The sequence below is a fragment of the Poecilia latipinna genome, unplaced genomic scaffold, assembly GCF_001443285.1.
Source record: "Poecilia latipinna isolate Pla-1442-1.1 unplaced genomic scaffold, P_latipinna-1.0 Scaffold147, whole genome shotgun sequence".
NCBI classification, from domain to species: Eukaryota; Metazoa; Chordata; class Actinopteri; order Cyprinodontiformes; family Poeciliidae; genus Poecilia; species Poecilia latipinna.
In genome coordinates, this window is record NW_015112763.1 from 478,698 (window position 1) to 500,830 (window position 22,133).

The window sequence follows — 22,133 nt, forward strand, 5'->3', positions numbered from 1 at the left end:
TTAAAAACACAGTCTCTGCGGGACTAAACTCAAATTTAAGACTTTTTAAGACGTTTTAAAGGACAGGCTCGTTTTAAAGGAAGGGAAGTCTGGGCCTCCCTTCTGAAGCTGCTGCCCCCGCGACCCGACCCCGGACGAAGCGGAAGAAAATGGATGGATGGATGGATGGATGGATGGATGGATGGATGGATGGATGGATGGATGGATGGATGGACAGACATACTTAAGGCCAATTTACATGGCCTCAAATGTAAAACGAATTTAAGACATAAATGTCTGATTTAATGTCTTTAATGAATTTAAGACTTTTTAAGGATGCAGACTGTGTAAAAAGCCTAAAAAATGGCAGATCAATATTGGGTGAAATTGTTGTTTTTTTCCCCTATTTCTAGCATTTTAGCTGAAGAAACGGCTAAAAACGCCGTTAGACATAAACAGATCGATTCCTCTGCTCATCCTCCCAATGTTTGAAACATAAAACTGCAATAATGATCATATTATCCAAATTGAACTGTAAACTAACATTGTTTTACACTTTTTTAAGTGCTGGACTAGAAATTACACACATAATTTTCCACAATGAAGAAGTAATAAAACTTGATTTGCAGCGTTGTGTAGTCACCCCATTATAGACACACACACACACACACACCTCCATCAGCCCACGGGCCGGCGTTGGTGTTATACAAGTGCTTACATAACCTACACCACACAATTAAACACACTTTACCTTCTTTGCCATGGCATCTGCCTCCTCCTTGTTCTCTGTGGCTCTCTCGTATGCCTTCCCCACCTCTGCCACGAAATCGTTCACCGTCCCACACAGGAACCTGCCGACACGGGAGAGATCTGGCTTAGCGCTCGGCATCAAGCATATGATGCCTGATGATTGACACGCTGAAGATTTGATGACTCATGATGCTGGGAGGTTAATATTCACACATGCGGCGGCGATCTGCTGCTGCTGCCTACAGAGTCACTGTTTACTCAAATCTGGTACTTTGCTGCTGGGTGAGTCAGCAGGCAACTTTCTCCAAACTCTCACTGCACTTAGTAAACATGAAATCATCTTAAGCGGGTTAAACCTCCTGTTCTTGGTTGTTTTATTTTGCCTTGATTGGATTTGTGTGCATTTTAAATGATGCCAGTTTTACCTAAAAGAAACAAACATTCTTCAAATCTAAAAGCAGCTTTTCTTCCTCATCAGCGTGAGGCCATTTAGTCAGAGAACAGCTTGGTTAATGTTCAGAGGCAACCATTAGAGCTTTCCATCACCTTATGCTGGTGAAATGACCTCACATACATCACAGTAAAGTGAATATCAGAGGTGGCAAATTCAACACAGCCAGAATCCATATTGTTACTGACTGAACGTCCGTACACGCACTGCAAAAATACAAAAATCTTACCAAGTGTTTTTGGTCTAGTTTCTAGAGCAAATATTTTAGTTCACTTGAAACAAGACAAAACTGCAAGTAACTTTTTAGGAAGAATTAGGAGCTTCAGTGAATAATCCCTTAAAATAGATAAAAAGTACAATAATGTCATTTTTCTCATGTTAAAGGTGGCATAATATGCCAGGAACTAGAATGTCTTTATTCAATATTGAGGAATTATTTAGCTAAAATAAGCTCCTTTATCTTCCTGAAAAGTTACATTCAAAATAAAAACTCACATTTTATTTTCTCAATGTCTGAAGTTAAATCAGACCAAACTTGTTTTGTTTTAACTTTGATAAAATTACCAAAGTTATTTCTATTTGCTAATTGACAAGACATTTTTTTGTAAAATTTGTTTTTTTTGTGTGTTTTTTTTTGGTAACTTTCCTCGAATTCAAAAGTTTACATACATTTGGTCGGTATCAGTGATAACAGTTTGTCTAAAAGTATGACGTGGGTCAAATCTTTACCTGTTATCTTTTGAAATAAGTTTTGTCTTATTTCAAAAGATATGTGCACTAGAAACTAGCAGCTGCTTGGTAAGATTTTGTTGTTTTACAGTGCAAAATACTTTTCCATGTATCTAACGTGGAGCAGATCAGAACCGTTTCCATCAGTTTAATGCAACAAACCAAACGGTGGAGAAAAGTGCTGTGTAATGGCGGCTAAGCTAAGACTGCTGTGCACTAATGCAGTCAGACGCTTCATCCCTCTCTTCCACTTAGACATGTGCACACAGTCGCGCCTTTAAGTGCACGTTTGCACTTAAAACAAGATCAGAGTAGGAAATCGATCCCTGCTGACTGGACATTCGCTTGTGAAGACTGTTTTTCTCATTATCGGTGACGCTCTCTTTCCCCTGGTTTTACAGCTTACGCTCATCCTTCCACACCTTTCTTCCTCGTTCTATCTACACTTCAACCGCGTTCCTGATTCCTGTTTTAATGCAGGAATTCGTGGCACATACCTGGCAGAGGAGATGACGTCGCTGTGCTTGTCAGAGTCCAGGATCTTGGCCAGGTGGCAGGCGACGGAGTCTGCATACTGAGTGATGTGGACCTGAAGCATGAATAAAGGAAGACCAAGGTAAACCACAGAGGTACAAACAAGACTTTTATTTATTTTTTGGGGGATTACCTGATTGTAAAAAGACAAGAAAACCCTGGAAATGATGGCTTTTGGTTTAAGTGGGTCAAAAATAATGTTGTCTGCATAGCTTTATCTCTGGTGTGATAACGTCAGGCCATAATTCGAGCTAGCTCAGATGGTAGCCATCTGCTAACAGCTAGCTAGCTGGAAATGTGTATTAAGCAGATGGTTAACAGTAACAAAACACAGTGAAGATGTCTGAGTTTTTAAATTTTTATGAATTTCTGACATTTAAAGGACTTAATTGTAAATATATAATTTTAAGACTTAAGCCAATTTTCGCAGTAGTTCCCTAATGGAGAGCTTTGCATACATTAACGTCCCTTGCTGTCTACTGGCTGCTAGATAAATTAGCAGCCTTCATTCAGCCTCGCTGCCAGGTGCTCTGAGCTATGAAAGTTTATACCCCAGAGTAGTCGTCGTGGATTACTAATTAAAGTTCACAGAGGTAATGATCAGCTGCAGAAGGTATACATAAAAAAAGATGATCTCCACTAAAAACAAAAAAAAAGTGAGATTAAGGTGCTGCAATAAAATAGGATTTTTAAGGGTGTTTTGTGGCCAAATTGTTATTGTTCTCCACACCTGAGGTTTTCTTTTAAAAAAGCAGCAACAAAAGCAAACGCATTAAGGGACATTGATGTAGACAAGATCAGTCTTATTAGCCGCCTGCGTCATATTAGCAGCGCAGTGTCAAAGTTCAGCCTTCATTCCAAACTCACAGCTGCCCTTTGTCAACACCGCCGCCGTTCCCTGAGGTTTGGCTCTGATTGCCTTGGCTTCCCTTCGCTACTCCCAGCAGCTGTTTTCCAAAACAACGCCTCAGAGCTTCTTATGAGCCCCGGTTTTTATGGATGCTATCTGTCGACGGCAGACAGCCTCCTCAAAGTGCTGCGGGCTGACTTACCTGCAGCGGAGCCTCGTGGCTGTCGTCTTCCTTCACAGTGGGCGTTTGTTTATTGGTGGGGGGCACCTCGTATGTCATTACGCTCCATCTGAAAACACACACATGGGCGACAAGCCCAACATGAAACACTTTATCAGCGGCTGATCAGGTGGGAAGCAGAGGGAGGCGGTGGGGGAATTTGAAAGCAGCTGACAGGAGATCAAGAAAAACTCGACAGCAGTTTAAACTTGGAGCGGAAAAACATTTTTTTTTCGTCGCAGGCAAAGCTTACTGGAAACCTGCTGTCGCTACTGGCTTAAGTGTGTCCTGTCTTTTGACGACGAGGCAGGGAAGTTTATTGTTATGACAAGTTTTTAGCAACAGGTTCAGAAGGGAAAAAACAACAAACAAGCAAAAACATTCAATTTCAGAACTGTGACATCTGCTAAAATGTTAACAGTTTTATGTAGGACTGAAACAATTAATCAGATTAAACACGATTACTGAAATAATCAGCATCTATAACTGAATATTAGATTAATATATACATAACATATTTAGAGCAGAAATTAAGCCAAAAGATTTTGCATTTAAAATGAAAACAACTTTGTGTGTCGATGTGTTTTACCCAAAACTCCTGAAGTGGCATTGTTTTATCTTTTTAATCTTGCACAACTGTACCAAACAGTCCAAAAGATAATATCAGCACCCTGGTTTCTACACTATGCAGTTGCTCTGTCTGCACTGAAAACGTTTCTTTTCTCACTGGAGCGCTCTCCTCATTCAAGTTCGTGTTTTCTTTAAGATTTTTTTAATAATTTTTGTTATTTATTTAGCCTTTTTCTTAGCTTTAGTTGTTTTTAACACTTTATCATATGTAGGGGGAAAGGTGAATCATTTTGATGCTCTTTACTTTTGAATATTCCTGCACATAAACCCCGTTGAATTATTATGACCTTTTATGTTTTCAGTTTTAATGAGCGGATAAAACAAATAAGCCAAAAAATAAATAAAAAAGCTCTGGATCCCTGTGGAACAGAAAAAGTAAATTGTAAATTAGGACATTTTAAACCTGCTGCACTGCAGCTTTTGGCTCAAGTGTTCAATTATTTACTCTGCTCCAGCCTTGCTGATTATTATAGAAATAAATAAAGTGAAAACAGATTTTCTTCTGAATTTTTTAACAGCTTCAGTCTTCAGACAGCCCAGAGGTAACTTTAAACTCAGATTCTAGCTAAAAACCTTCTTTTAGCAGTTTCATTTACAAAGTGCAAAGCTGACACTGAGCTCTGCTGAAAAGTGTTGACGTTACAACATCCAAACCCTCCCCTCCAGGTTCTCACCGGTCCAGCATTTTGGTGGTGGCTCTCTCCAGCTTCTCCAGGATCTGCAGCAGCTGGGCATCGTCGTCGCACAGGCCGCCCCAGCCCAGAACGCGGGCCAGGTCGTTGCCCGTCCCCAGGGGAAGGACTCCGAGCTGGCACTGAGGAGAGGCCGTGAAATCAGCAGACGGACGTCAGATCATGCTCGGCGAAGGTGGATCAAATCTCATTTCACAGGCTACTTGGTTATTAATTAACAAAACACTGATCTGGAATTAAAACCGTGTCGGTGTGGATGTGGGGCGGCGTTAATGCCTCAGAGATTAGTGGAAATAGCCAGAATCCTTCCTTTTCTCAGAAACTTACAGTCATATTCAGCGAATAAGAATATTTTATAAACATTTTATTTAAAAAAACATTCTTTAAGCAGGTATTAAGCATACTTTTTTCTTTATTTATTGACCAGGCCTGTGTTTCTCATCCATGTTCTGACCTGTTTGTGCAGGTTGAGCTTGTCGAGCTCCGACAGCACCCAGCCCACGCTGCCGTCTCCGCCGCACACAAGGATTCGAAACGTCACGAACTTCTGGAAGAGCCGCAGCCTGAGAGCCGGAAGAGAGGGTCACCGTGGACAGTGGACGGGCGTCATGAGGTCAGAGAACCGATGTTTCATCACAAACAGGACGTACCCGAGCTCTGGGCCTCCGTTCATCAGGTCGAAGACTTGAGCCGGGTTCAGAAGCTGCTTGAACTTGCGGAGGAACTTCACCCCCTGGTTGTCGCCGCTCTTGGAGTTCACCAGGACCAGGAGAGGGCTGGCACAAGATCCAGAGGTGGCCTTCCAGAAACCTAATGGCAAGGATTGGGAATTAAAGAAAAATAAAAACAAACAACGAAACTGTAAACTGACGAGTCTGAAAACTATCTGAACTGGATGCATCAAGAAATCAGCTGATTATTAAGTGACCAGCCGCAAAGTTAAAAATCTGGCCTTTCTTGCAGTCAGTGTTTGTCTACTGAGGCTGAACTGGCAACACTCTTCAGTGTGAACACTGCTACTGAAAAAAACTTAACCAAAGCAGATATTTTCTGTCTGTTTTATACTTTAAGTCCTGGTCTATCTGCATTGAAAATATGGAAATAGGAAATGTTTTTTGGAAAAAGGTTGAATAATAATAGAGAAAACACAGGGACTGATGTTTATTACTATCAATGTTAAACAGGCTAACAGTACTCGTCACTCATTTCAGATGCTAAAGAAAGCGTAAAATGTCAACTCTAACACACTTGGTGTGACGACGCCTCTGCTACTAAATAACTAATCGATCTGGACAGAAACAATGAGTTTAGGAATGGTACAAAAATCTGAAATCAGACTGTTTTCCTGGTCAAATAAATCTAAATAAATATTCATTTTTAGAAAGACGTTTTTCCACAAATTATGGATATAAACAGGAAGGTTTTATTGGATTTATAGACCTGTTGTGGTGATGAGACACAAACCTTTCAGCTGTTTGAGAAAATGACAAAAAAAAAAAATATTCAGAAAGAAAGAAAAAGATAACTGTTGGTATTTGCAGCTCCTAAAGAGAAATATCAAATTTCTGTAGCTTTTACTCTTGTTTTTGTATTTAAAAGACGATGTTTATTCATGAAAAGCTGTAAATAAGTGAAAAAATAAATACAGCTTACAAATGAAAAGTTGGCAAAATCTACATTTATGACTCCATTGTAAACTATTTAGAGAATATAATCAAGTCATTCTTCATGCCGTGGAACTGCGCGACTCTTAACATCAACCGGTTCTCAATTCCCAGTATTTAGACTGGACTGGTGAGATTCCTTGGCTTTTTCTCCCTTCTGTCGGTTCGACAGAACATAGAGAAATAGGCTGCATGTGTGTGTGTGCATATGTGTGGGTGCTGTCTCACCATCTGAGTCGATGCTGTTAAGTGCAGTGGGTGGGATGATTGAGACTCGACATTGGCCCAGGGGACACACCTTCCCCATTTGTTCTTTACAGCTGTTATGCACCTGAAAGTACACACACACACACACACACACACACACACACGGTGATTTGGTGGACACAGTAATTGTAGATTCCAGTGGTGGCAGAAAGGTCGTTACATCCCACTGAAACCCACCAAATGCCAGTTCTGTAACCTTTACAAATGCCACTCTGGATCATTTGTGCTTGTGCCTCTGTGTGTTTTTATGTGTTCAGGATTGGACATTGTGTACTCCATAAGAAGCCTGCGGTAAGTGGGAGTGGAGGAAAGTAGAAGCGTGGCGCTCTGTAGGATCTGCTGAACATGAGCACAGCGAGCTCAGCGGTCAGATCCAGATGTATTTATCCAGGTTTTTCTTTTTCTTACAACACGATGTAGGTAAGAAGTTTCCCCTCCAGGGTTCCAAGATGGCACCCGTCCACACATGTTTTTGTTTGTCTTTCTTTGGGTGGGCTGTACTGAAATGTAATGTAATTTTCCTTTGGGATCCATAAAGTACAACTGATTGATTTTAAAATGTTTGTATCAACAAAGCAGTTAATCAATTACTAAAATAATTAGTAACTGCAGCCCCACAAATTGCCACGCAGCAAAGTCTGCTGTAGTTCTGTCTTCTGTCCATTTTTACTCTTTTATTCATAAATTCAAACATGTCACAAATGAGCATTAATGATAAACCCATTTGGGTAAAACTTTATCTGACGGGATGTGAATAGGACCGACATGATGACACCATCATGAACATATAAATCATGTAACAACCTGTTATAAAGATGAAGGAGTCTTCAGGAATGTTTACGACTGTTGGCACGATGCGTCATTCAGTAAATAATGACACTTTCAATGCAAAGTTGCATTAAAAGTCCATTAAAAGTGCCAACTAAAAATAAAGTGTTACCCAAATGGGTTTAGGAACAGTGATAGATTTTATCTTTTGAATTTGGTTGAGGCAAATTCAAAAGATACAAGGGAAAATTACAGATATCTTTACATAGAAAGACATTTATCGGAAGCTGCTTTGCTACATTCTGTTAAGTTTCCTTGTGAAAGGCATTGACACTCTGTGACAAGTTCAGATCCAACATTTTTCAAGTCTTGCATCAAAAAGAAACAAGACAATAAGAAGCTCTGATGCTGTTATAAACCCGAACCGGAAACTCCCCATGGCTCCAATTTCATCTTTATCCCTGATGAAGTTTCGTTTAAACTTCTCCCGAGCTAAAAAATAACTTTCGGCTCTAAACAAACGACGCTGATGTGAAATGACAGATTTTGACAGGAAGGAGGCTGAGATCAATCCCACTCACGATGGCCTTGCACCAGAGGCAGCGCCAGTCCTGCAGCCGCCGCACGCTGCCGCAGTTCTTGTCACACACCACGCATTTGGCGCTGACGGGCAGGTTGCCTTCTAGCCACTGGTGCGGCATGGACACCTGAGAACAGACACAGGGAGCTCAGCAACACCACTGGATGAAAGCACTTTGCTGAAGTGGAACGGCCTGTTTCTAGGTGTCTTTATCCAAAGAAAAATGTAGAATTTCATGAGCTGATGCAAGTCTCACCCCGTCCTCATCCTCAATGATCTCATTTCCTATGGAAGCCAGCGTGGTCCACTTGCAGTTGTTGGTGGAGCGAACAGCACAGCGCTTGTGAGCCTTGAACTTGCAAACTGAAAAAGAAAGAAAGAAAAAAAAAACACTTATTTTTAAAGTTTTAGTTTTGACTCTAGCTTTTCCTGAGGTTTGTCTATGAAGCATCTGCGAAGAAAAATGAGCAATAAATGAGTTTTAAACTGGTGAGAGAAAATCTATAAATGGCCATTTTCAAATCTCGCTTTAGATTCTCAGTTGGATTCAGGACTTTTTAAATGACTTTAAATGAAATTTCAATCATGATGCTGCCACCATGTTTTTTACAGCAAAGCACAAACTCTTACCAAGTATTTTTTTTCTAATTTATAGTGCACATATATTTTCAGCAAGATGTAAGAGCTTAATAATGATTTTAAAAAGTACTAGTCCCACTGACAGATTGCTTTATTTACAACAAACCATTTTTCCAACGTTATAAGTGAAATAATCTGTCCGTGGAACTAGGACTTTATCAATATTAAGGAATTATTAACTTAAAACAATCTCTTATTTCTTGCTAAAAAAAAATCACTTGCTCTCTGTTTTGAGTGAACTAAGATATTTCCACTAGAAACTAGACGAGAAGAAACACTGATGTGAGATTTTGTGTTTTTGCAGCGATAGTGTTGGTGTGTTCAGGCTGATTCGCAGCACTACTTTCCTGCCAGGCAAAATGTTTTACATATTACTGTGAAATTTGATCTTTGTTGATGTCGGCCGGCTTATTTCATACGTCAGCTGTGTGGTTTCAGCTAAACTGCAACATGACTTCTTATTATGGGTTTCTTGTTGTTTTTGGTCAATTGCTGGCTGACCAAAAAAGGTCAACCAGCAGTTGTTCTCTTGACATCCGCTGCAGTGGATCACTTGGCTGCTTCCCTGATTAATGCTCTTCTAGCATAATGATGGATTGGGTGGTCTTCAAAAGCCCGGGGTGTTATTTTACGACTGAACTTTATATCTTCAAACGTCATCGCTGACCTGTGTGCTGCAGTCGTCGCTCTTTGTGTTTTGAGAACTCAGGTTCTCTAGCAAACCTCTGAGGCAGAAACACTGGACTAAATTACACACTCTATTCACTTTCTGGGTGGATTAAGGTTTTATTTATAAGTGTCATGTGAAAGGTTTCAGATTTTAACTGTAAAATAAAAAAAAAAATTACACAACATTAAAACTATGTATGTTTTTTTTTTTCCCCCCAACTTTTACACAGCAAAAACACAAAGTGGTTATGGTCTGGTTTCTCGAGCAAAGGCATGAAATAAGACAAAACTACCTTACAATAATACTTCTTTAAAATCCACAAAAAGACATAGTTCCACTGGCATATTATTTAATTTATAACAAGACATGTTTTCTTTGATACAAATGAAATAATCTGCCAGTGTAACTACTACTTTTGACATTTGTAAGGTATTATTCACTTAAAACAAGCTCTGATATCTTGCTGAAAATTGAATGTCTTATTTCAAAAATATTTGTACCAGAAACTACCAAAAATACTTGGCACGATTTTGTGTTTTTGCAGTGTGTGTGCTTCTTTGTGTTGGACAACCAAATAAAATCCCAATTATATAAATGGATGAATTAGAAGTTTAAAAGAGTGTGAATATTTTTGCCAGTCAACATATGCAAAATGCAGTAAGAATTATGTTTATTAGTCTGTTTTAAAAAGCAGAAACTGCAGAAAGCAACAACTGTGTGGCATTTATGTTTAATCATTGATCAGGATGTGGGACTCAACAGTCTAGCTTGAGTCTTGTTTCAGCTTTGCATTCAGAGCTGATAACTGCAATTTTACTGGGAACTTTTTGCTGCGCAGGATTTCTGCAGGATTCTGGATTGTTCTTAGAGAAATTTTAACCTGAACAGTAATAAAATGTGTTTATTGGAACCTGAGCTCAAGACATTTATGAGTTCAGATTTTCCTGTTTGATATGAGAGATGGTGAACCGCAACTATCACTTAGTCAAATCTGCCTTGAAGGAAAGAGTTATAAATCTCGGTCAACACTGAACACCAAGAAGAAAAAATGTTTAATTTAATTCAACATAACGTTTAAATAAATAGTAAAATATACAAAACTAGCTTAAAGCTTCAGCTTCTATGCACCGCAAACTGCAAAACACCCGAAACACTGAGCTCCTTTAAATCAACAGCTTAGTTTTGCATTTGAACAAGTAATAATGGAACATTGATTAACATACATGATGTGTATTGACGCTTTTGATGACAGCACTTGATAAAATTTAACATTTGTTCTCATTTTTTGGTGACTGTATGATGTTTTCTGACTTTTGTTTGTGTGATTTTATGATCTAAAGCATTTTGAACTGCCATGTTGGTGAAATATGCAACGCAAATAAACTTGATCGGAAGCACTTACAGCTAGCAGAGAGGAAAAAAGACAACTCCAGCTCCCAGATGGTGTATGTACAGATGCTAAAAGTGTGTGAGTGTGTGTGTGTGTGTGTGTGTGTGTGTGTGTGTGTGTGTGTGTGTGTGTACCTTCACAGGACAGGCCGTGGGAGGTGACGCCCGGCAGGGCTTCCTTGCAGACGTTGCAGAAAGTGGGTCTGGCGTGTGAGCAGGCGTACCAGTTGTGCATCCCAGAGAAATGCTCCATGTTGAACTGGCTGGCCTGTGCCAAGCAGAAGACATTTTTGTCAACCTGACTCTATAAAGACTGTATAAAATGTTATTAAGTTCATCAAGGAACTTTAATACAGAAGACAGCAGGGAAAAGGACAGAAGGCAAAGAAAAGACAAAGAGGATCGTGTTGAAGTTACTCCATGAGGAAAGCGGAGTGGTTAAGAGATTAGAGATGCTCACCTCATAGGTTTCCCATTTCTGAACGGATTTAAGAGCCGTGATCCAGTCCTCCATTTCCTTCCTGCTTTCAGCACAAAGCATCAATTTACGAAACGGGGTGATCACCTGTGAAGGACAGAGACGCATTCTGAGATTAGCACATTTTTACTAAAACAAACCTGACGTATGTGTATTTATTTCAAAGTTAAAAGTTGATTAAACAAATCAAGCTTGCTTTATGTGCTTAATACTTTAAAGTTAAGTACAGCTCAGTCTGATGAATGTCTCACCGTGTATTTAAAGACAAAACTATTTTGAACTTCTGATGGCAAAACATAAAAATTAGAAACAGGCAGCCTGAACAAACAATCCTTCAAATTCCTACAGCTGCAGGAAATAAAATCACTTTATTCCCCATTTTACCTCAATAAACCCATTAAAGGAGTTACTTTTGCAACATTATGGCTTAATCTTCAGAAGTTTAGAGTATCAAAGATGTTGCAGCATCCCCCACATTTACCTCGGCTGCTATTAGTTACATGTAGGGAAAAATACGGAGAGAATTTTATTTAACTATTTAAATGTAGAGTTGGTGACTGAAATCAGATTGGTTTGTCCTGAATCAGATTCAAAACTCAAAAATCTGATTTTTTGTACTTCAGTGAACATGTATTAAGTGAAGAATGGTTGCCATAACAACACTCTTTGGTTTGAAAGTTGTTACAGATGTAAGTAGATTTAAAGTTTGATATTCAGTAGTGGAGCATTTCAGCATCACTAATGTGTTTGAAGTTATTAAAAAGGAAACCAGGCTATTAAATGTGCTACTTAAACAGAGATCAACAGACAATGAGAGATTTATATATTACAGCAAATTTGCTTCATTTTACTGTTTTATTTACCTCTGTCACATAACATGGCTGGAAATGTCTGCAGTCTGTAAGGAATCCACAGCTGTTTGTACCTAGCTAGGCTAACTGTGCTAATCATCATCAATAAAAGATGCTGATGTTGTTATTTTAAAATAATAAAACTATCTTCCCAGTGACTTCACACCATCGCTGTGGGATGCTGCCTCTGATATAGACTAATGATGGCTGACAGCAGGAAGGCTGGAAAAGCAATTTATGGACGCTGTTAATTTTAGTTTGAGAGAAATTCAGTTCAGTGTTGGTAGGTTAAAACTTCATACGAGACAAAAGCTGGAAATTAAACTAAACTCACTGGTGCTTCTTTGTTGCCCTATAATATTAAATAAATGAGTAATTAGTGGTTTTATTGTCACAAATCAGTGGGTGTTCCACTAGTAAACACAGTGCAGTAAAAGAAAGAATGTATTGGTCGCTGCACCTTTGTTTGTGTCTGTCTGTTAATATATGCTTATTATATTATGTTATTAACTGTGACAACATTAGAGAGGAAGCCCTTTGTTTAGTAAGCAGAACATTTCCCAACAGATTTATTCTCATACAAAGAGCCACAAAGAAAGTATGTCAAATTATCAACAAGTCATATCAAAACATAGTGGAAGCATTTCTACACTTGTGGTGGAAAATTATTACAAGTTAACATCTGCTGATCATGTTATATGAAATGACTGTCTCTCCCATGTTTTGGATCCCTGGTATAAAATCGACTCTGCCTAGAGGAGATTTTTCCTTTCAGAACGTCTTCATTATTGACCGTCTTACAAGCTCTCTATATTGTCTCTCTATATATCTCTATATTACAATATGCAAATAAACCCGACTGAGTGATTTCACCTCACAGTTCTTTGTAAATACTTTTTTTCACCAACACTTCATAGTTTTATTATAGAGCATGAAACACTGATGAGATGTACAGTGAAGTTTAAGTTTGTATGAGTTTGTCATATTAAAATCACATGTGCTGCTCTTTTTTTTTTACTAAAATATGTGAATAAACTGCATGCAGATTTTAAATAAATACATTTGCAAAAAAATTAGTTTCAACAAATTAAGGGTATTTTTAACTGCAGAATCTTTACATATTAACCAAATAACTACATTATATGAAAAAAATCTGCAACTTTGTTAAAGAAGAAACTTAAAAAAAAAAGAAAAATCCTATGATCAAACCAATCATTCATGAACACAACACGTATTTTGAAATATCACTTTGTGATTTCTGAATTTAAAAAAGCTGAAACTTGACGTCCAGGACTACATGTGAATGTTTAGTCGTTTAAAACCGAGTCATTTGCAAACCGTGATTTGCTCACCGTGAAGCTGTTGTTGATGTTCTTGGTGCTGGTCTCGGCCACGCTGGCGTCTGATAGGTCCACTTCATCAAAAATCAGGGACTGACGGGGAAACAAATGGTTCCTTATTGACACATGCAGTCACAGATTTAATCTGCAGCACGGGGCACTAGTACGCATTTCTGTTGTACCTTGCAGTCTTTGGCGTAGTAGAGCGTCCTCCCTCTGAGTTTAAAGTACCTCCTCTTCCATCTTTGGAAGGAGCTTGTCTGCTTTAACAGGATTCCCTCCTTCACACTTTTCTGTCAGGAGAAAAGGCCCAAAAAAGGTGGAGAAGGTAAGAAAAAGCCAAGGGAAAACAAAATCTCTCATGTAGCAGCTATCCGTCTTAGACTTCACACATAAACAGAAGGAAAACAGAGGGGAATTTGTTACTAGGACAACTTTCTGCTAACAAACTCACACCAGATGAAGAGAGAAGCAACATTACAGGTTTATGACGCTGCTTTTGGTGCGTTTGCAGTCTTTCCCTCAAAGCCCACTCCACACCCACTCCAAAGCAGCACCCACCAGTTTGTTGGAAGCATGCTGCCTATTTTAGACTGCCCCATTATTCATCACTAATGGCAGACCAAGGAGCACCAGCCAGGAGGGGCAGAGGCAGACGCTCAGGCATCCGTAGCAACGAGAAAACGATTTGCATAACCAAAACACGCCAGACGCTCAAAGCCCAGCAGCTCTGCTGTGTTTGATGCAACATGTTGTGATTTGTGGGCCTGACACGATACATTTATTGTGATGAGCGATAATATTGTTGTTTTGAGAATAATGTAATGGCACTAGCAAAGATCGAAGATCAATAAACTTTAAATTGTAATAAATATTTAACACTGGAGCTGGAAGACATTTTAAATATTAAAAATAAATTAACAGAACAATAAATAACATGAATTATGAAAACTCTCTGAACACAATTGTCCTTGGAAAAAGGAGTAGTTGAGACCAAACAAACAGAATTTTGTTGTCCAGTTTTGGATAGAAACAGAGAGAAAAGAGAAAAACATTAAATGAAAATGGGAATTATTGAACTTGTTTTAATTCTTTGTGTGTTTTTTAATAGCTTGTCATTTTCTTTATTGTGTATTTTTTCTGTACTGTGTTCGTTGCTGCCTCTTGGCCAGGACGTCCTTGAAAGACGTTTCTATTTTTCAATGGGTTTTTATCCTGGTGAAATTAAGTAAAAAAAATGCATACAATTAATTGATTGATTGTGACAGGCCTAATCATTTCCTCCCTTCACTCCTTTTGTTTACGAGTACCTGCCCTGAGAGCCGCTGGCAATCAATTTCAGATTGCCATGGAGATCTGCGCTTCCTGTAAACCGATGCTCACACAGCCGGAGAGACAGATAGCACCTTTAAACTCTCGGCACGTTACCCGTGGCCGCCGCTGAACCTGTGCATTTATCACCTAATGCAGCAACAATCCAGCAGGACGGCCGAGGCGGCTCCAATCAGATTAGCCTGAGTGACGCGCACCGCAGTGTTTCACAGATAAACACTGCATGTCAGTATGTGTTACTGGTGTCGCTTCAACACAGCCTGCAACATCTAAGGTTTATTTTTAAATGCAGTAAAACAAAACAAAACTTATCTTCTCTGATAAGCATAGCAATGTCTGTAAAAAAGTAAAGTAAAAGGCCCTGCAGTTTTGACAGCTTTCGTTTTTCAGTGGTTCAGCTTGTATAGCCGGTGTGCAGCCAGTACAAAGGTTTAGAAACGAGATTCCCGATGTCTCAAAAGGCAAACGTGCTCTCAGGAGTTTATCATGCAAATTATACCGCGGCTTAAATGCTGAAAACAAAAACATGCCTGAGTGATTAGCCGGGTGGCTCCTAATAAAAGATTCAAAGGGAAACCATCCAGTGTTTGGAATATAAAGACGATTCAAAGTTCACGATTTTCTCAGCTTTTTGAAATTGAAATCAAACAAAGCACAAAATGTGTCTGAAGCAAATCTAAAAGAAAATTGTTGGTCTACAGAAACATTTTAGCTTTTTTTTTTATTCTCGCTGCTACAACAGAGAGCTTTTGGCAGGCGCTGGACATTTTGATGCTTTGCTACTTTCTGCTGTGCAGGTTTGGCGGCATTCTGTAAGACTCTTGTGTACGAATAAGTGATGAGGAAAACTGACCCACTTCAGCAGGTAAGAGGAGGGCTGAACGTACTGCAGCAAAATGTTTCATCGTTTTGAAAATTTCACAGTTAGGGGTTTCCATTCTCTAAGAAAAAACAGGGAGAAATGCTAACAGCTGATAACATATTGGTTATAGACATTTAAATTGTCAGCTTTGTAACTTATATTGATGACCACTCACAGCAGTATTCTATAATTATAGCTAATCAAAAAATTTGCAGCCATATTGGCAACTTCACCTTTTGCAAAAAAAAAAAAAAAAAAAGGAAATTAGCCGTTTCCTTTAGTCGTTCACAAGACACATTTTTGTAAAGAACTATTAAATTGATGAGAAATGTTTCTAAGTATTGTTTGAAATTCCTTCATTTTTCACTATGAAAGCACTCAATAAAGAGAAAATTGTTGCTTTACATGGATGTAGAACAGAAAGTGTGACGGTGTTGCTTTCGAAGGAAAAAGCAGAAATCTGCTGAACCTCACTATAAAACTGAGAATAAGTCATAAAAAGGTACTGGTGTGGATTTCTATAAATGATGTTGTGAATAAAGAATCAGATCTCAAAGACGTGGGCTGCATTACTACAAACAACAAACTATAAATATATGTAATTAAGCTTTTTAATTTAAAAAGAGGAAAGAAACACAGACCAAATGATTAATTTAACGCATCACCAGTGCCAATCTCACTTAGCGTGGCTTATTGCAGTGCATTTATCTTTAATAATTGTTCGACCGTGAAACATCCTACCTTATGTCGGCCCCTTACTGTTTTCCACAATAAATGTGCCTTCATCCCCTGAGGGAGAGAAAAATCTATCGCCATCATATTGAAGACAACAGGGAATGAGAGGAAGGGACTGATGGTGCAGCAGTGACAGATTGGCTCGTGGTACGGATCATTAGCAAGAGAAATGAAAAAAGAAAACAGGAGTGTGTCAGCACAGAGGAAGAAAAATAACTCAAGACGTGTTGCAAAACAATGACCTCCAGTAAAATTACAAAACAAACAGATAAAATCAAGGGCTGTCGATGACCTGCAGCAATAAAAGAGGTACAAAGTGTAAAGGTCTGCAAGCTACCTGCAGCATCAGAGATAACATCCAGGGTTCAACAACCTCCATGCAAAACAGGATATTCCACCACAGCAACTCTGAGAGGAGCCATGAATTAGGAGCCAATCTGGAGTTTTTGTTTCTTAAAGCAGCCAATAAAAAGAAAGTAGAACATGTCAAGCATTTGCTCTTGACACTGTTGTGAAGACACAGCGATGGTACATAAACACGATCTGACTGCTTTCATCTAAAACAGAAAAGTCCAAATTAACTACTAAGTCATCACTTAACTTTTGATAAGCTAATGCTAATCAAAAGTTAGCATTAGCTACATGCTACCAAAAACATCTGTCGTCATCAAGAAACATGCTGATTAAATTAATGCATGATTTTAAATCTAAATCTACCTAGTGGAAGAGCACAGTGCAGCAGTGGGCCTCAGGCATATGTGGGTGTAGGAACCATACAGAACATCTAAAATCCATGAATACTTGAGACCACATCTAAAATAACTTATAACTGCATAACAAATGCGCCTTGACATGTATGAATACGCACAGCTAAAACCATCTTAGCGCTAACTCAGAGGCTAGCATCTACAGTCTTCCTTAGTTCTGTTCTTGTACAGCCAATCAGCAACCAGAAGAATAAATGGCGCTCCGAGATTGGCTGCCTAGCAAACACCAGCCAATAGCATGTGAAGTAGCATTGTGCTAAGGAGTTTCAGCTTCCCAAACTGAGTTTTCTTTTAAATATTTTTACTTTATGAGGAAAAATCAATGAATAAGTGGGTTTTCAGCAAATAATAAATTTTCTGGAGTTACATTCCAGAGACGATATCAGGTGATATATTCTTGTTTTCTTCTTTCCTCTTCTCTGCTTCCAACACTCTTAGATTGTAGCATTTGGGACAATCCCATCTGTGTCCAGTGTGAGACTCTGTCCACAAGCTAAATATTACATTAGCGTGTAAAAACTCAGAACAGTTGGAATAATAGCCACCGCAGTAGAAACAATCCTTTGTGGTAACAATATTGCATACTGTGATGCTGCTATACATCTAGACATTTGTAAAGGTTAGAAAGGTTTGCGTCTCCTGAGTGTTGAAGGTTAAACCAAGTGTTGACATGTTAGGTGTGGCAGCAGGCGCTCCGTTTCAATGTTGTCTAGTGATTGCTATGGGAACGGCTCGGAAACTATTGTGTTTACTACGAATAATAAAATGATTACTGCTGTACTGTAAGTGTGAGCACATAAAGCTGCTCTTTCAAAGAACCCGGGCAATAAATGATATGTTTAGGAATTTTTCCAGACTTCGTCCTTCTAATGGCAAATCAGGTAATAAATTAACTAGGAAAGTGCAAGGGGCAAACAGCGTCAGCAGACACGTACTGGACACACAGCGACACAAACACAACATGCGTGGAGCCAAAATCATCCTGTTAGCTTGTGGTCACACGGCTCTGCCCGGCTCGGAGAAATGCTGTCAGACAGACTGGTGTATTTATTAGAGCGGGACTAATCACATCACAACAATAAGCCCCTGCAGACCCAAAGTGCCCGGGCATAAAACACAGGAATGGGGAAGTAAATGTGAACATCCGCAAGCTGCGCACACAGCCGCCGATGGCTCTGAAGGACGCATGAACATACATCTGTCTGATTCAAATCTGCTGGTTTTTTGTACACAGCTCTTTACTTCCCTTATCCATCAAGCCACGCATACAAACACACGTCTGTCAGCGTTCGTCCTGCATCGAGGAGCGACCTTCAGCTCTCAACAGATTACAGAAGTCAGAAATCTGAGGCCGATCCGACCCGTTTGTGGACAAAATGAAGAACTTCTCCACATTGAAGTGTAATAAAATCTGACTGCTAACAACGAGGGCAAATAATGGAAGATAAGCAGCTCAGGTCAGTTGATTGAAGTCTGCAAAGAACCTGTTTAAAGGTCTGAGTGGAGAAAGAAGATGAACACTTTGGGCCAACTAGCTAACCGAGAATTGTATTTAATGCTGCTAGCAGCAAGAGTTAATTTAAAAGTGTTTAACTAACCTGTTGCATGAGTTTTCTGTCACTTAAAAATGGTACAATTATAACAGTATCTGTTGCCTGTCCTGTACTTTTAGCATTATTTTCAACATACATGTTTGTAGCGTTTCCAATACAAACTTTGTCAATATTCCCCTAAAGTCGAAAAAAACACATTTTCTTAATTGCTGTGTTTCCACTAAATAAGAGATGCTTTTAAAATCACATGTAAATAAGTTTGTTCATGCAACAAGTCGGTGTTTACCGGACACTGAGAAGCTATTTTGGTATTTCCCAGAATCAAAGTGCTGCACATAATGTTAAGATGTTAAAGTGTTTGTTTACAATGACATCCGGTTCTGCCGTGCCTCAGCTTTCTTCACCAACAGCCAAGGTGTGTCAGTGAGCAGGCTGCCGAACACGTTCACAGGTAAACATGTATCAATTGTTTACTCTGATATTATAAACACCTGTGAAAGTTTTGAGGATTTAATTCCGATGAAAGGGAGAGAGCAAAGCATGCAATAAGCAGGTAAGATCATGGAGCTTCCTGTAATGGCTCCACCTCTCGTTCTGAAGAGCCAGAAACAGAGCAGAGATTTCTGCTTTAACAAAATGGAAAATCTGCTGAAAATTAAAATAAACATTATTGATAATATTGTGGGATCAATACTTCAGAATCAAATTCCCTCTTTGTTTTTGTATTGTAGCTTCTCAACTCTATGTCAAAGAAGATTTTGTTTCAATTTGCTCTCAAATGAGTTTTTTGCACTTTGTTTATTCAGGAAAAACGCACACAAACCATGTTGAAATGTCTAATTCTGTCACAATAAGCAATGAATCAAATTATGGATGAAAACAAGCTAAATAATTTTCTTTTTTTTTTATTTATTATTTTTCATTTTCTACCAAAAAACTACATAATAAAAATTTTGGTTTGTGTATTCAGTTTGGATATTTAAAATGTCTTCCGTGTTAAATGCTCATTAGAACAATGTGTTTTTGCATTGTTATGCCATTCCAATCATATTACTTGAAAATGGTACGAAAACAACATTATCATTTATCGCATTAACTTCCTGGACAATTTATCATCCAGTAAAATGTGTTACCATGACTGGCCTAAATATGCCAATAAAGTATTTGTAGACAAACTAAGATCTGTCCGAGGTTTTAGCAAAATAATTTAAAGGAAAAACCACAAAAACACCTAAAAATCAGACATATTAAACTTAGATTAAAAACAGTGTTGCTATCGGTGCCCTGCATTTACTTGTACTTGATATTGGGCCAATACCAAAACATGGATTATGTCGCACTGCTAATCAACCGATCAAAGTTTTAAAACATGTAGAGATCATAATTCTGCCATAAATTTGTTTTTGTGTCTCTAAAAACAACCCAAAGTAACAAAGGAACATGAAGGAGCGTCCCATTAATAGAAGAGAGAATAAGAATACCGTATCAGTAGATCTCAAACATGGGATAAATTTAGTCACCTTTGGACTTTAGACCAACATAAACCACCACAAGCAGAACGGCCTCTGTCTCACTCACAATGGATTACATTATTCCACTCTTCTCTTTGAATCAATACGTCACCTGGATTCTGTTTTCTGACTAACCTGGTCCTCCAGCACACTTTCCTGGGGTTCCTCGCAGACCCTAGAGTCCAGACTGCAGTAGTCCCGTCTCAGCCTGACGTCATCCTCGAGCCATCTGCGCAGCAGGAGGGCTGCACAGCACCCACTCAGCCGGCTGAACCCTAGCATCTGCGCATACTCATGAGCTCTCCTACACTTAAAACTTGATGACGGTTTGTCGTCAGGCTGAGATCGGAAGGATTGATCTCGTTTTCTAGAAAATCCCTCCTATTCTCTTCCCCATTCTTTTTCAACGAGTCCTGCTGTTGTCGTTCCTAAACGTAATTTCCTCTCTCTGTCTCTGCCCTGTTGACACACACAGAAACACCCTCGCCTGTGTGGTATCTCCTTTCACACTCGAAGTCCTTCAAACAATGCATTCCCCACTTCCTCACAGTCAGACTTCCTTTGCGAGGAGGCCGCGCCCCCTCAGGTGTGCTGGAACCAATGAGTCTTTCTCAGTGTGTGAATGTGCCTCTTACCTTTGCCCCCCCCCCCCTCAAGGTGAGGCGGAGCATGCAAACAAGACACACACCTTTATCGTGTGTGTGTGTGTGTGTGTGTGTCTACAAGTTGATAGTAAAGCTAACCCACTTCCTTTTGTGCTATAAATAAAACCGGAGGAACCTGTCCCGCTTGCTCACCTATCCTTGTTTGGACAAGGCTTCATGACCCTAAACTAAACTCTCCAACTTCTGTAGGGTCCGACCGGTCCCGACAAGATCGCCGATTTTTGCCTGGAAAGGCAGCGCTGAGGCAACACGAAACAACAAACACTTTAGTGACAGCTCGGGCTGATTTAAAGCCTAAAATGTGTATTGCATAAAATATACAAACGTGCACAGGTGCACCGCGCACACAAACACAGATGTCAAGATGATGGGGATCCTGATGGCGTGCTGCTTTGTTTAAGGGAGCTGGAAATGTCGCTGTGATCACAAACTCCTGGCAGCCTCTGTGTGTGTGTGAGTGTGTGTGTAGTCGCTGCTGCTCTGTTGCCTCCGCACTGTCATCCCACTGCCTACAGTGTCAGATCAGCGCCTCATCAGCCAAGGCAAATTGCAGCCAGTGCCTGCTCCGTGTGTGGATGCTTTCCTCCAGTCGGCAGATAATTCTGTCTCTAATGAGCAGAAACGTGCTGCTTCCGCCGACACCAGCTCTCTTTCTCGCCCTCTTTGTGCCTGCATGGCGCGTCAGGTCCTTCCTCTCTACAGTCCCTCTGTTTCTATATGAACCAGCCGCCATTAAATCATCTCAGAATCGGGTCAAAGGCCTCGATTAGCGACTGATAAATCACGCCGCGTTCGGTGATGTGAAAAGACTCCGATAATAGCACATTATCCCCGTCTGGTCTATCAGAGCCGCGTCCTCGGCCCTGATGGATGCAAAGTTCAAAAGGAAAAGAGAGAGGCCGTCGCCTCCAAGACGTGAAGCAGACTGATCCTGCTTCACAGACGTAAACGGGCCGGTTCAATAACGTTAAACAAGTCCTGGTAGCACCTGGCTGCTGGAAGTGTAGCAGGGACACAGAGAGTAAAACACGACAGACATCTGTCATGTTTAAGTACAAAAGCAGGCCACACAGTTTCCAAATGCAATTCTAATTTTCCCTACAAAGCACTATTAAAGCACAATAAACATTAAGAATCCCCAAAGTAAGAAATGTCCTCGCAATGTCTGGATTTCTAACATTGACCAACATTTAGTCACTACTGGTAGGTACTAACAACTACTTTTAG

General features: G+C 39.6%; 1 protein-coding gene across 2 annotated transcripts in view; it reads right to left on the reverse strand.

Annotated features, from left to right (window-relative positions):
* Positions 1 to 20,843, reverse strand: part of LOC106945520 (diacylglycerol kinase delta) — a 33,150-nt gene extending 12,307 nt beyond the window's left edge. The window contains exons 1-14 of one of the 2 annotated variants that reach the window (XM_015029254.1): positions 20,377 to 20,843; positions 13,664 to 13,774; positions 13,494 to 13,574; positions 11,273 to 11,377; positions 10,948 to 11,080; positions 8,371 to 8,477; positions 8,116 to 8,241; positions 6,728 to 6,830; positions 5,486 to 5,645; positions 5,290 to 5,398; positions 4,818 to 4,957; positions 3,496 to 3,583; positions 2,407 to 2,498; positions 731 to 830 (exon numbers count right to left, since the gene is read on the reverse strand). In XM_015029254.1, the coding sequence (XP_014884740.1) occupies positions 731 to 830; positions 2,407 to 2,498; positions 3,496 to 3,583; positions 4,818 to 4,957; positions 5,290 to 5,398; positions 5,486 to 5,645; positions 6,728 to 6,830; positions 8,116 to 8,241; positions 8,371 to 8,477; positions 10,948 to 11,080; positions 11,273 to 11,377; positions 13,494 to 13,574; positions 13,664 to 13,774; positions 20,377 to 20,523 (1,602 nt within the window). In that variant the 5' untranslated portion in view covers positions 20,524 to 20,843. The remainder of the gene's footprint in view (positions 1 to 730; positions 831 to 2,406; positions 2,499 to 3,495; positions 3,584 to 4,817; positions 4,958 to 5,289; positions 5,399 to 5,485; positions 5,646 to 6,727; positions 6,831 to 8,115; positions 8,242 to 8,370; positions 8,478 to 10,947; positions 11,081 to 11,272; positions 11,378 to 13,493; positions 13,575 to 13,663; positions 13,775 to 20,376) is intronic. The other variant, XM_015029253.1, reaches the window with a different exon arrangement.
* Positions 20,844 to 22,133: the final 1,290 nt, after the last annotated feature.